Here is a 13,991-nt window from a genome sequence, read left to right on the forward strand (position 1 = left end):
GTTGTCTATGAAAGCTTAAAATATTCTAAACTGTCTCACACAACTATTGCTAATGCTAGTATTATCCAAGAACAGACGATAAGAGAAAAGGATCCCAGGCTGCACTTTCACCAGCACTCCATAGTCCATTTTCAAATATCATCTGTTGTTCAGTTGGAACTGAAGCTGCCTGTGTTAATCCATTATTCATATGGGGCATCATTACTGGCGCATTTAGAAAATCTACTTCCCCAAATGTAGACAAATCAACCGTTGGTTCACTTGTCCCTAATACTGAAACTGACATTGGCCATGTACAAGTAGTACTATTACCACCACCAAAAATGCCGATGTTAATGTTATTATTTGTAGTTGTACTAAATAAAACCTCGTCGTGACCGCGACTCATTTGTGGTTCTCCCCAAGGAAATCTTCCTTGCTCATTAGCCCACATTGTTGCTGAATTTGTTCCACTATTGTACTGGTTATTTTGCCATAATTGTGATGAGATCACGGGCTGATGATCGCTACTCATGAGGCTAATGTAATCAAGATTCTGATTTCCCCGGAATAAAGTATCAGAGTAATTCTTACCTTGTCCAACATTATTTACATGTGTAATATCTCGTTTAGGTAATTTCTCAGCTTCCACGTTATTGCACATTAATCCTCTGGCTAACGTGACAGCTTGTCCTGTTTGTGACAATGTTGTCTTGTTTTCAAGTGAGGAAACTGATGGTTTAATTGCTGCTTTGGAAGTGGAATTAGAAGCATATGCTTGAATGAAAGATCTTGAACTCTTACTGTTAAATAATTTAGCCTTAAGTGCACCAACAAGTCCATTCTCAGGTTCTTCTGTTCTACAAGCTTCTTCAAAATTAAAAGGCTCAGCATTTTCAAAATTTGTACCTCGGTGAGAATCAGATTCGGGTAGTTCAAAATTTGTGCGGGCATTAGCCCCTCTTAATGTCCGAGCGGCTTGATCATAAGCCCGTGCAGCATCCTCAGCAGTGTCAAATGTTCCAAGCCAAAGTCTTACTTTTTGCAAAGAATCTTTGATCTCAGCAACCCATCTACCCGATGGCCTTTGGCGAACGCCAACGAATCTTGGATGTCCTCTTGATGATGGTTTTCTTCTGGTTCTGATGTTTTCACTAGATAGTTTCATCTTAATTTGTTTCCTAAGGTGTGGAAATTTCTTAATTTTTTTGGTTGAAAAAATTGGAATCAATATTTCTTAGTAGGTGGCTGTCTCTAAGCTTGGTGTCTTGAACCGTTAAAGGTATAAAATGGGAAGGTATCTACAACTTGTAACAAATGGACGAGAAGGAAATGACAAAGGAAAACTATATTCCTATGTATATATTTACAGAATGAGACTTTATTAGTGCAGGCGATGTTGGTTTTATCGACTAGAAATTGTAGATTATGAAGAAATCATGGCATGATATGAAACGATTGTATATAGTTGTACTAAGCGCTAATGCAGAAGCCTCCAATTGTCGACGTTGTTTTCACAATGATCTGATCAATATAATTGTGATAGGTAAAGGAAAACGCCTCAAAGTTTCAGTTTTTCTGGTGGACTCAACAACGACCAGATCAAGTCTAACTTGACTATTCCTAAGAGCTAAAGCAATCTGAATTAGTAGTTTTTGCCTGCTGGAGAAACAAGGAACATGACATGAGAATATGTGTTGGAGATTTTAGCCTAGATTGTGTGTCTGTCTATATGTTCCAATCCAAAACCTTAAATAGTTAAAAGACCAAAAAATTGTGCGTTTTAAGGAAAGTTATATCCCTGCAAGTTATGTAGTAAATTTGATTTGACAAGAAAAAGAATATGCATGTATAATACAAAGTGAACATCGATTTAGAATAGGAACGAAAGTTTTAGAAACCCCACAATTTCAAATTGTGACAATAGAGGGACATGCATTTCTTACTCAAAATCTTGATTAACACTAGAATGGTCTGAATTTCGCCTATTAATTACTTTAAAATGACTAGTCCTCCTGTTACCCTGTACACTATAATAGAAATTAGAGTATGTAAATCCAACTATATGCAGAATTGGTGTTTTTGAAAAACATAGTACTGGGGGTTGATGAAACAAAAGGTGAAGCCGACAAGAGTTATTGCAATATGGTTAAAAGCTTTCAAAATTCAAAGTCCATTGCCACTTCCGAAAGAAAAGGGGGAGCCTCAACAGAATAGAAAGATTAGCCGCTGAGGTCTCTTTGTCTTTTAATTTACCTGCTCCTGTCCTGGCCTTTTCTGAATATGCGGACTGTTTTGCAGGAAAGAAAAAAACAAAAATGCGCCTTTTAACTCTTAAACCTAAGACTAGGAGAAAGGGTTTGTATCTTATTTCGAGATAAAAGTAGTTGAATTGGCATTAATTGGTAACACATGAATATTGTATCCTCTTTACTCTTTAACAAATGCGAGTAAGCTGGTAATGATAATACAAGAACTGAAGTTATCATCGTGGATTATGCAAAACGTATAAGAAGATATTCGTCACCTAAGGGACAATCTAGATGTGTTTGTTATTCTTTTATTGAAAAGAACAAAAATAGGTGAAGTCACCTTCTAGTTAGTTTTGCAAAAATCAGTTTTCGACATGGTTTCTACATCAAACTCGTAACTCTTTTTGTTTGCTAATACATGAATAAGAGACTTTTTATTTTAATTTGCTGAAAAAATATGAATTGATAATCTGAAAACATGATTAAGTTACTCGGATGAACATACAACTTAAATCTATATTTTAAGTAGTATATTAATTGTTTGACCAAACCAAAGGAAACCTTTTGGCATGGGTGACAAGTCCTCTAATACCAATAGGACTCGTGCCGTCGTGCGGGCCTGCTGATTGTTCAAAATTCAATATTCTATTTTCCCACTGTTTTTACCCAATTCTCATTTTATTTCTATAAGATTTATAATATCCATAATTAAAAGAGAAAAAGAAAAAGAAATTTCTGGAATCCAAAGTGCTTTAACAGAACTCGACTACAGTCTACAGCACGCGCATCAAAGTCCAAAAATGAAATTTAACTTCCTTTCAATGTACTACTCCAAATACCTAACCTTTGACTATTAGTAATTTGGGGGAGATAAATTGGGATCTTGCACAAAGAAATTGCAATAATTAATAAACTATTTAGGTAACCAACTAATCAAAAAAGAGCTTTCTTCCCTTTTTTATTTTATTTTTTTATTGAGGACTTGGATAACACTTTCTTTAATAATTAGATATGGAAATGTTAGGGTCATTGACTTGGACCTCCCTCTTTGAGTTAGCAGTATCCAATGGACCTCCCTTCAGAATTTGAAGAATTATCAAAGAATTAATGTCCTCTCTTGATGTTGTTAATTCTTAGCATATATTGACCAAAATATCCTTCTTTCTAAAATGATTTTTGTTGACTCTGTAAATGGAAAGCGCACATGAAAATTTTAAAAAATAAATGAATTTCATTAAATTAACATGAGAATGCTTTTAACGAACTATTATAATTTCTACTCTTCTTGTTAATGACTAAGAACAAAAAAAGAATAGGTAATATCGATTCGGCCATAGGAATTACTAAATCATACCGCTCTATTAGTTTTTTGTTTCTTCCTTAAATAAATAAATAAAAGCAAAGAATAAAGAGCGAGAAAGAAAAGAACGTTCAATAATATAAATAACATCGTCTCAGTCTCAAATAAGTTGACGTCAGCTACATGAATCCCCACTCAAGATGAATTGACAAATTTTAAGTTGATTGTCAATCTACTACAACCTTCTTCCTTTATCTGGGTTTGGGACCGGTAATGTAAGCAAGCTCACACACGGAATTGAATTGTTAATTCTGGCTTAAATAAGTTGTGCTTCAAAAATTTATGCTACCTTTCGATACGAATTTGATGGTTTTTTCTTTTCTGCTGCATATTGATCTTTCACAAGAAGAAAAACATGGAAATAGCACATATATGATCGGATTTGCAACCAGCAAATCAAAAGACATGATGTATAATGGGCGTCTTGGTGACTATTCTTGATATGGTAACTTCCAGCCATGCTGCTATCAAAAGGTAAATTTTTATTTACTTAAATTTGTAACATCATTTTTCATCGCAAGAAATAATATTGACGACATACATATTTTTCCTTTTGCAATATTAGATCACCTAAAAGATAGTACTAAATATAAATAATTGTTCCATAATAAGTGGAGTTAGTAATCTGAAAAACAACATAGATAACCTGCTACAACATGTTAAGTTATCTTACTAGTTGTTTACCCGTAAAACGGTACAATTAAATTTATACGTGGTTTCTAGACAAGTGAATTAATTTGATCCTGAAATAATATAATAAACGAAGAAATAAACAATACTTAGCCTTAGAATGTAGATGAAATAGCAAAGATAGTGATTCCGTGAACACGGTTTCTGAATACAACAATGATGAGATCGAAAAGCAAGAGAGTGAAATTGTATCAAGTTTTGTATAAAATAAAGTATATGCTCTTACCAGAAATTTCGTGTCCTTTACAATGGTAACGTTATCCATGCCCTCATTTAATGTCAATTATGAGGGTCATTGATAAAGATGTAACGTTGAATATAAATGCCAAATTCTCTGTAACGAACCGTCGCTCTTAATACTGTAGAATATTCCTTAGTAAATGCTACCGGGCGCAGGGAATTTAATATAATTTTATGAACGTTATCCATTCTGGTGACAAGCGCAATGGTTGCGTTCGGTCTTCAACCATTCCATCTTGGATTCCACGTGTCCTCCTTTTAGTCAGCCACGTGCCATATCATGTTTTGCCCTATATAGATAGTCCCCCTACTTTCTGGTGACATAACTTTGTGTTACCAGGAAGTTGGTAGAGATACCTTTTTGGCGGGAACTACTATAATTCCCTCTGAAGGTTTCTGACAGTCGATTAGACGCACGTCTCTCCGTATTTAATGCCCCGAACACACGTCATCCCGTGATTCAACATAGCTTTTGCCGATTATCGAGGTAATCATGGCCATGAATTTAGCCGCCAAAATTTTACTTATACGCAACTTTCTTTTCCTTTGCGTTTCACAATTGCTTGAGCTTCTGATTTGCATCCTTATTTTCCGTCCTTTTTTCTAATTTTCTCCAAACATAAACTCTATACCTTCTTCTTTTCCAACGGCTTCTTCCTCCAAACATGGTGGTTCTACAAAGTTAAGAACAAAACCGAGGATTTCGTTCCTCCAACAGTGGATTCTATCATCTCAAGAAGGCTTAGTACTTCGAAATTTTTTGAAGAGAAATTTCCTACTGCTAACCCTCGTACATGGGCTGTTAGTAGGTACCCTTCTTTCATTCGTCTTTCCAGTATTCCTACTGTGAAGGAGGACTGCCGCTTCAATGAGTTGGAAATTATCGTTCCTGATCTACCGGAGCGAGTGACCCTCCCAAGGAAGGTTTTACATACTTTTTCATGTATCCCTTTACTTTGGGTGCGTTTTCTTTGAGCGGAGAGCTTGATTCCGCGATCGTAGAGTTTTGCCTTCGCTATCAGGTATGTTTGGAATAGGTAAGTCCTTCAGTGTCGAGGATGGTCGCCTGCCTCCGACGTTTGTGCCAATAAACTAGAGAGGAGCTAACCTTAACTCATGTGATGAATCTCTATTCTCCCAAAATCGTCCGCGGGGGAATAATAAACCTTTGCAAGCGTGGTCACCATGCTTTGTTGTCTAGCATGGATGATAACAACAATCGTGGGTGGATGGAACGGTTCGTTGCAGTTGCCACCAACGACATCATTCCGACAACGGCTTTATCCTTTCCGGTTGCTTGGAACCGCACTCATAAGTTATTTGTATAATATTCCTCTTACTAGATATTCTTCTCTGGCTGTATCATCTCTTCACCCTTCGCATGTTTCAGCAACTCAATGGCTCCCACCAGTGGTAGAAGGTTTGAACCGATGGGTTCAGAAGATTTTGGACGTCACAACGCCCAAAACTCGTTCATGGAAAACACTGGCCCTTAAGTACGGGTGGAAGGTCAAAAATCATGGTAACTCTAATTTACCTTGCTTCCATTTTTGTATACTAGTTTCTATGAACGTGCGTTGCACGATAATAATAGTACGTTGATGTTCGATCACTAAACAATTTGATATTCATACATTTCACATAGATCCTTAATCAATTTTTATATAATAAATTAAGGGACCAAAAATTAAATTTACGTAGAATACTATCTACATGACTGCAACAACTGTTGTGGAAGAAGATATAACAATCTTCAGTTGTGATTACACTTTCATAATACTTGAATTTACAATAATTCAACATCATCGTCTAAACCTGTGAATGATATATGTACTTATAAAATAGAAATACAAAAATATAACCGTATCTTATCTAATATTTCTTTATATATGATATTTTTGGTGTTTGTTCCCCTAGACACTTTAGATGCATTGTTATTTGAACTCTTGTTGTAAACATTGATATCTCTATTGAAAAATACAATATATTATAGTCAATGTAATAAAATATATTGCACAAATATAGTCTAACATTTGAAATTATTTGACTATGTGTTTTACTTATCGTCATTGCAATCCACAAGCATACATGCAATTATTTCTGAAAGAATTAAAGAGGTTATCATTCATTTTTTGCGGTGAAAGTTGAATTTTGGGGATAAACATATGCTTGAAAGCACATATATCCATCATTATTGCTACAAAATAAGAAGATTGAAAGAAAGAATAACCGTAATAAATGAACAATAACGCCAAAAGATTAAATTAAACGTAGTAACATTCATGTGGTATTTTAATCTTTAACTTTTATAATTAAGTTTTATTGAAGCTAAATATTTTCATGTCAAATTCTAAAATAAATAAATAGATACGACTGTGTATAGATGATTAAGCCAAACCAAATTGTCTGATTAAAATGAGCATGAAGGAGTCCTTGACTAACTTAACTTTGAAGAAGTTCGTCTATTAGGTTTAGTTTTTGGTAAATACTTTTTTAGTTGAAATTATAATCTTATTAAATAAGAAACATAAATTTTGCACAAGAAATAAAGTTATAAAACTTCTACAATTTTATATGTAAACTCATTATAATTAGGGCAGTGCTTGTATATATAATATGACAAGTCTTTTACGTGCTCGTAGAATTTTTCTTTGCCAACTCTTCTTATATAGGTAATTATTATAATTTTAATCAATTATGAAGTTGTTTCGTTGAAGGAAGATTGTATATTTTAGAATGGATTGAGTCCCAGTAGAAAAAGGTTACTTAGTCCTAACCCAAAATTATATTTATACCCATCATTAAATTGCTACATAAAAGAAAAATTAACTTTAAAGGGCAAACAAGTCCATCAACTTTTCAGGGATATTTCCGTCTCTTAACATTTAGCTTCCTAACATTCGTGCTTTTATAATAATATAGATGAAGAACTTGGTTGAACCCTTCTAACTTTGTTCATGGAATTAGGTCTACCTGCGGGCTCTGTTGTTGTCCCCGAGGAGGACGTTCTGGCTGATCCTGCTGATGCAGCGAGGCTGCTTCAGGAAGCACTTACTCAAACAGGTATCTCCGGGCCTGTTTCGGGTGCAAATATTTCTTTGCGGAGTCCTCGACCGTAGGATAAACAAACAAAGAGAAGACGCTCCTCTACGGCCGGGGAAAAGAATAAAAGGGCAAAGACGGATGCCCCCGAATCGTCTCCGGTGGCGATGATGACTGGTCCTCCTTCTGGACCGTTCATAGACACCGTGATGATTGATAATGATGAAGAAGTTGTTGATGAGGGAGCTTCTTTACACAGAAGGCGACGATCCTCATCATCTCAACAGGATGCTCAACATGTTGAGATAGTTGCACCAACTGAAGACGACGTCTCAACACTTTGGGGAGAATTTGATTTAGTATAATATGCCAACTCCCGCTTCCGGTCCCCAATTGCTGTAACCGGTGTTGCGAGGCTGAGTACCGGGTCCCTACCGTCTTTGTTTGGCGAGCATCAAATAACCAATACTACATTGGATGCAGATGCTTCTCACTCTTCAACTCCATCAGCTTCATTTCCATCTTCACCAACACCAACAACTGCTACATCATTTCTATCTTCGTCTACTTTTCCACCAACGGTTGCAACACCATCTCCATCGACCGCACCTGACCATGAAGAAGGTGTTCCTCTTCCACAGTCCCCAATTCATGGGATTTTGGGGAAAAAATATGCTGCTCCTTCTGAAGATCCACAAAGGAGGATGAACATTACTCTTTCGGTCTCTACCGGGTGCAATCTGCTATCACGACCAATGGAGCTTGCTAATTACCTGAAGCCTTTGGCTTCGTAAAAAGACTGGGAAAAGATTCAGACACTCTCGAGAGAGTGTTTGTTGAACAATGCTATGCATAATGCCGCAACAGTACGTTCCTTCCTTCCTCTGTTATTTCTTCTACTTTGAACGAATGTATTCTATATTTTACCTCTTATTATTTTATAGGCCAACTTTCTTGCTTCTGAGGGCCTTCAAAGGTTGATTCATGAGAAGGAAGAACTTACTTCTGAACGGGATCAACTTTTGGCGGAACGGGACCAGACCGTTCTCCGCCTCTCGGAACTGGAAACCAAAGCTGCTAAGGCCGTTGTTTTGGAGGCTCGTCTGCAAAAAAGCGAGCAAGAAGTAGTAACCCTTAGATATGAAATTGGGCCGCTGAGGGTTAGATTTGATGAGGCCAAGGCCAAATGGGCAGAAGTCCAGAATGTCATTCTTGCTGCAACCGACCGCGAGGCTGCCTCTGCTAAAAGAGTGATTAACTTGGAAGCAACCTTGAACTCCAAAAGTGAAGAGCTTGCTGTCGTGGAGGCGAAACATGCCCAGTTGGAAGAGAAGTACAGGAAAACTTTTGAGCATAATATGTTCTTTAGTTCAACTGTCCGTGAGCTCGACTTTAGCCTCCAATCTACTAGATCCGCCCGGGAAAAACTTTCTGCCGAGGTCACTCAACTCAAACAAGAATTTATGCACCGAGTGACTTCCCTCATTGTTGAAAATACTTATTCCATGTATAGCATGAGGATAAAAACCATGGAAGAGGCGAAAGATGGTATCATCGATGTTGATGTTGAAATTGCTAAGGCCCGAGAGCTTGAGTTGGCTGTAAAAAATGGAATCCAGGTGCAGTCTGATGCTCTAGGTTCTTCTGATTCCGGTTCCGAGTTTTCAAAAACTGAAGAAGGATCGGAAGGCGATGAGGCCGAAGGCCAAACTGGGGAAAACGCAGAGCTATCGGCGGAACCAACTACTCTTTCCGGCAATGCGGATACTTCTCTTCCTCCTGGTCCCGGAGGCGCTGCAGTTTAGCTTTTCCTTTCTTTTCTCATTTTGTACTTATAACGTTTTGGCCCGTTCTTGTAAATAAAGACATTTTTTTTCAAGTGTCGTTTGAGTCTTACTTTCATTTGAATATCCATGCAAGCCTTTAACTTTTGTATTTGCTCGAGCATTCTGCGCATGTTATTCAATTCACGCTTTACTATGTGTATTCTCGGATGCCTTTTTTTGAAGCATTTTGGTTTCGAGTATTACCCCTTTTACGTGAGGGGTTTTATGAATATTTGCACAAGTTTCCCTTTTACTTGTGGGTTTCTATGAATAGTTGCGCAAGTTTTCCTTTTACATGAGGGTTTTTATGAATATTTGTGCATTTTGCGTCCTTTTCATATGCGGCTTTGGGTGTATTTTTTTTCGATGGCATTTTTAATTCCGGGCATTGATTCTTCCGGAACCAACCCTTTAACGTGAGGATTTTTATAAGAGAGGGCCCTATTATATTTACGGTGCTCTTGAAGAGGACGTCTCCTGTTCATTACATCACTAACATTTGAAGTACTTGTTTAACTTTCAAATGACAAAATCAGCTCATCGTTTAGACAAGAAACAAGATAAAAGCAAAAGGATTTCATTTTATTCCTTCTATTTTCAGAAATTACATAAGCATTTTGCTATGCAGAAAAGAAATTGCCATTACTTGTGGCTATCTTGTACAACTTGTTTCTACTGGGCTAGCTGCGCAGTCCCCGTTCCCGATAATGCATTTTGTTTTTGGACTTTCGTTCCCAGTTGACGTGGCAGTCATTGTTTCCGTATCCTCATATTATTTCCCCCAGTGTTTGAATGCGAAGAATGCGAATTGGAACACTGAAAGTCTTGTATCTTCGAAGGTCCCACCAATGAATTGCTAGGTAATCCTTCACTCGACAACATATCTTGTTTCCCCTTAGGAATTCATGCTATTGAGCGAAAGAATACCTAACAGTCCTCTGGCGGTTTGTTCCCGTGAACGGTCAGGTAGCCTCTGTTCGGTAACAAACTTAACTTCCCGGTGGGAATTTGCTATCGAACCAAAGATTACTTAATCGTCCCCAAGTAGGAGCTTGTTCATTTGCCTTGCTATCAAAGGTCTTATTGTTGTTGTCTTTGAAGTATGCTTTCTGTTGCTGCCTCGTTAAAAACCTTGCCAGAAAAACCCAATTGGGACAAAAACTGAACGAAGGGAAAAAGAGTGCAACACATACTTTTTGTTTGAGTGTTGTTCATCAACAATAATACGTTTTGAGGTGTGCCATGTTCCAGTTGCTGGGAAACCTGTCCCCATTCTGGTTCTCCAACTCGTATGATCCTTTCCCAATGACAATTGAAATATGATAGGGACCTTCCCACGTTTGACCTAACTTTCCCGCGTTGTGCTCCCGGGTATTTTGTGTTACTTTCCTTAGATCCAAGTCTCCTACTTTGAAAAAACGGAAATTGGTTCTTCAATTGTAATATCGCTCCATCCTCTATTTTTGAGCTGTCATTCTTACATGCACCAAGTCCCTGCGTCCCTCGAGCAGTTCCAAGTTGATTAGCATCAGACAACTCTTCGGGCCATTTGCCTTTTGCTGCTTCCAACCTTTTCTTGAGGTTTTGAATGATCACTTTGTATGTTGACTCCTCTTGACCGTTTGCACTCGGATGAAAAAGTGAAGACGCGATTCTCTTTATTTTCAAGTCTTCGAGGAACTTTGTAACTTTTGCACCGATAAACTGTGGCCCATTGTCACATGCTATATCTTTTGGTATTTCGAACCTGCAAATTATATTTTTCCATAATAAATCGACCATTTCACTTTCTCTGATATTCTGATAAGAATTTGCTTCCACCCATTTAGAAAAATATTCAGTCAAAATTAAAAGAAAACTTACCTTTTCGGGAGCCGGTGGCAGCGGTCCGACGATGTCCATCCCCCATTTCATGAACGACCATGGGGACAGAACCAAATGTAAGGGTTCTGTCGGTTGATGTACTAGTGAAGCGTAGCATTGGAACTTATCACATTTTTGTACGAAATATTTGGCGTCTTGTTCCATGCGAGGCCAGTAATATCCTGCCCGTATCAATTTTAGCACCAAAGACTCTGCGTCTGAGTGATTGCCGCATATCCTTTCGTGAATTTCTCTCATGACATAATGAGCTTCTGACGCTCCTAAACACCGGGCTAGTGGGCCTTGGAAAGATTTCCTATACAATTGGCCTTTCCTGAAGCTATAACGTGAAGCTTTGGTGTGTAACACCCGTGATGCTTTGGGTTCGTCGGGCAACTTCTCGTGCTCGAGGTAGTTGATTATTTCGTTCCTCTAGCCCCAGACTAGACTAGCCGAATTCACTTTGTAGTAACCATTCGTATCAAAGACTGAGATCATCAGTTGTACCACCGTTCCGGACTCCGGTCTCTTTATTTATGTTGATGAACCTATGTTTGCTAATGCATCCTTTTATTTATTGTCCTCTCTCGGGATATGAGTTATTGTCTTATTGACCACTCATGGAATCGTGCCAAAAGAGCATGGGCCTTTACTACATATTGTTGCATACGTTCTTCTTTGGCATCAAAGATCCCGTAAACCTTATTTACCACTAGTTGTGAGTCGCATTTTATTTCTATAACCTCGGAATCAAGTCCCCGGGCCAATTCGTGCCCTGCAATCAAAGCTTCATACTCTGCTTCATTGTTAGTTAAAGGGATCGTGTTGATGGCTTGCCTTAAGGTTTCCACCGAAGGCGCGATTAAAACTATTCCGAGCCCGAAAACTTTTACGGTCGAAGCTCCATCTGTAAATAAGGTCCAAACCCCTGATGTCAATTCCGACACCATTACTGCCTCCTTGGTTGCAAATGTAACAGTCCCGGACTAAAATTGACCACGAAGTCAACCAAGACTTGGACTTAATTGCAATTCTCAATTTATATTCTATGTTGAATTCACTCATTTCGACGGCCCATTTGGCCAATCTGCCCGAGAGTTTGGGTTTATGAAGGATGTTCCGCAATGGAAAATTACTCACTACAACTATTGGGTGGCATTAAAAATAGGGCCTCAGCTTCCGAGTGGCGACTACGAGAGCTAAGGCCAATTTTTCCAAATGTGGGTAGCGAGTTTCTGCTCTCGTTAAAATTTTGCTAACATAATAAATAGGAAACTGCCTACCTTCGTCCTCCCGGACTAAAGCCGCACTTACCGCAACTTTTGAAACCGCGAGATAGACTAGCAATGGTTCGCCTTATTTTAGTTTCGAGAGCAATGAAAGGCTTGATAAGTAATTCTTCAGGTCCCTCAAAGCTTGCTGGCACTCCGACGTCCATTCGAAATTGTTCTTCCTTTTGAGCAATGTAAAGAAGCGATGACACTTCTCCGACGACCGGGAAATGAACCTGCTCAAAGTTGCTAACCTTCCTGTAAGTCTTTGGACATCTATCACGATTGATAATTGATCCGGGATATCGTCTATGATCTTGATTTTGTCGGGGATTACTCCAATTCCCCTTTATGAGACCATAAAACCTAGTAACTTACCAGAGCTGACCCCGAACACACACTTTTCGGGGTTGAGTTTCATGTTATGCTTCCTCAGGATATCGAATGTGTAGCACCCCGGAAAATTTCGAAATACTTTAGTGCTATTAAGAAAGTTGATATGTGTTAATTATATTATTTTGTGTGCAGACGAGGACTACTAATATGATAGATATTAATTGGATATGGTAACAAGTGTACGAGGTGTATTTGAAGTGACATAGGGCATAAGGAGAGCCCTTGGGATAAGTCAAGTTGAAAATTACATGATAGACTAAAGTTCCAAATGAGTATGCACAAGACCAAACTTTGGACGAGTATATCTACATACATATATATATATACATATATATATATATATATATATATATATATATATATATATATATATATATATAAAAGGCATTATATGATGGACAACCTATCAAATGAAATATAATTGAGTGTAGTTTCGAACGCTTCAAACAATTTGGCATTTTGACATTCCTACGAGAAGTTATGACCAAATTACCAAAGGATGGCAGAGGAGTCTGCGGATGCGAAACATCCGAGGTTGCGTCCGAAAGAAAGGCTGGCAGTGAAGCACTGCCATAGCATCCAGGTCCGCATCCGAGCTTCAAAGAGGAGTGAAGTTGGACGAGTATATCTACATACATATATATATATATATATATATATATATATATATATATATATATATATATATATATATATATATATATATATATATATATATAAAAGGCATTATATGATGGACAACCTATCAAATGAAATATAATTGAGTGTAGTTTCGAACGCTTCAAACAATTTGGCATTTTGACATTCCTACGAGAAGTTATGACCAAATTACCAAAGGATGGCAGAGGAGTCTGCGGATGCGAAACATCCGAGGTTGCGTCCGAAAGAAAGGCTGGCAGTGAAGCACTGCCATAGCATCCAGGTCCGCATCCGAGCTTCAAAGAGGAGTGAAGTGGGGATGCTAAGCATCCAGGGCCGCATCCGAAATCCAGAAATCTGTACTTATAAATACAAAATCGAGGGAAGAGAGTATTTTGTGTATTGGGGGTTAGGGTTCTTGAGGTGAAAAGAC

At 38.0% G+C, this 13,991-nt stretch overlaps 2 protein-coding genes across 2 annotated transcripts; one reads left to right on the plus strand and one right to left on the minus strand.

Moving 5' to 3' along the window:
- Window positions 1-61: 61 nt before the first annotated feature.
- On the minus strand, window positions 62-1,147 carry LOC138908590 (uncharacterized). The gene has a single exon (XM_070199266.1). The coding sequence runs from the start codon at window positions 1,145-1,147 to the stop codon at window positions 62-64; it is 1,086 nt and encodes a 361-aa protein (XP_070055367.1).
- A 6,586-nt stretch (window positions 1,148-7,733) lies between these two features.
- On the plus strand, window positions 7,734-9,368 carry LOC138908591 (uncharacterized). The gene is made up of 2 exons (XM_070199267.1): window positions 7,734-7,922; window positions 8,508-9,368. Exons 1-2 carry the CDS (start codon window positions 7,734-7,736, stop codon window positions 9,366-9,368), a joined length of 1,050 nt encoding a protein of 349 aa, XP_070055368.1.
- Window positions 9,369-13,991: the final 4,623 nt, after the last annotated feature.

This window comes from Nicotiana tomentosiformis, chromosome 3 (assembly GCF_000390325.3).
Source record: "Nicotiana tomentosiformis chromosome 3, ASM39032v3, whole genome shotgun sequence".
Taxonomy (NCBI): domain Eukaryota; kingdom Viridiplantae; phylum Streptophyta; class Magnoliopsida; order Solanales; family Solanaceae; genus Nicotiana; species Nicotiana tomentosiformis.

Bases quoted from the DNA above. Each gene is read 5' to 3' on its own strand.
- LOC138908590 (XM_070199266.1), bottom strand. From the start codon at position 1,147: ATGAAACTATCTAGTGAAAACATCAGAACCAGAAGAAAACCATCATCA.
- LOC138908591 (XM_070199267.1), top strand. From the start codon at position 7,734: ATGACTGGTCCTCCTTCTGGACCGTTCATAGACACCGTGATGATTGAT. The intron at 7,923-8,507 runs GTATAATATGCC...ATTATTTTATAG, and splicing joins TTTGGGGAGAATTTGATTTA to GCCAACTTTCTTGCTTCTGA.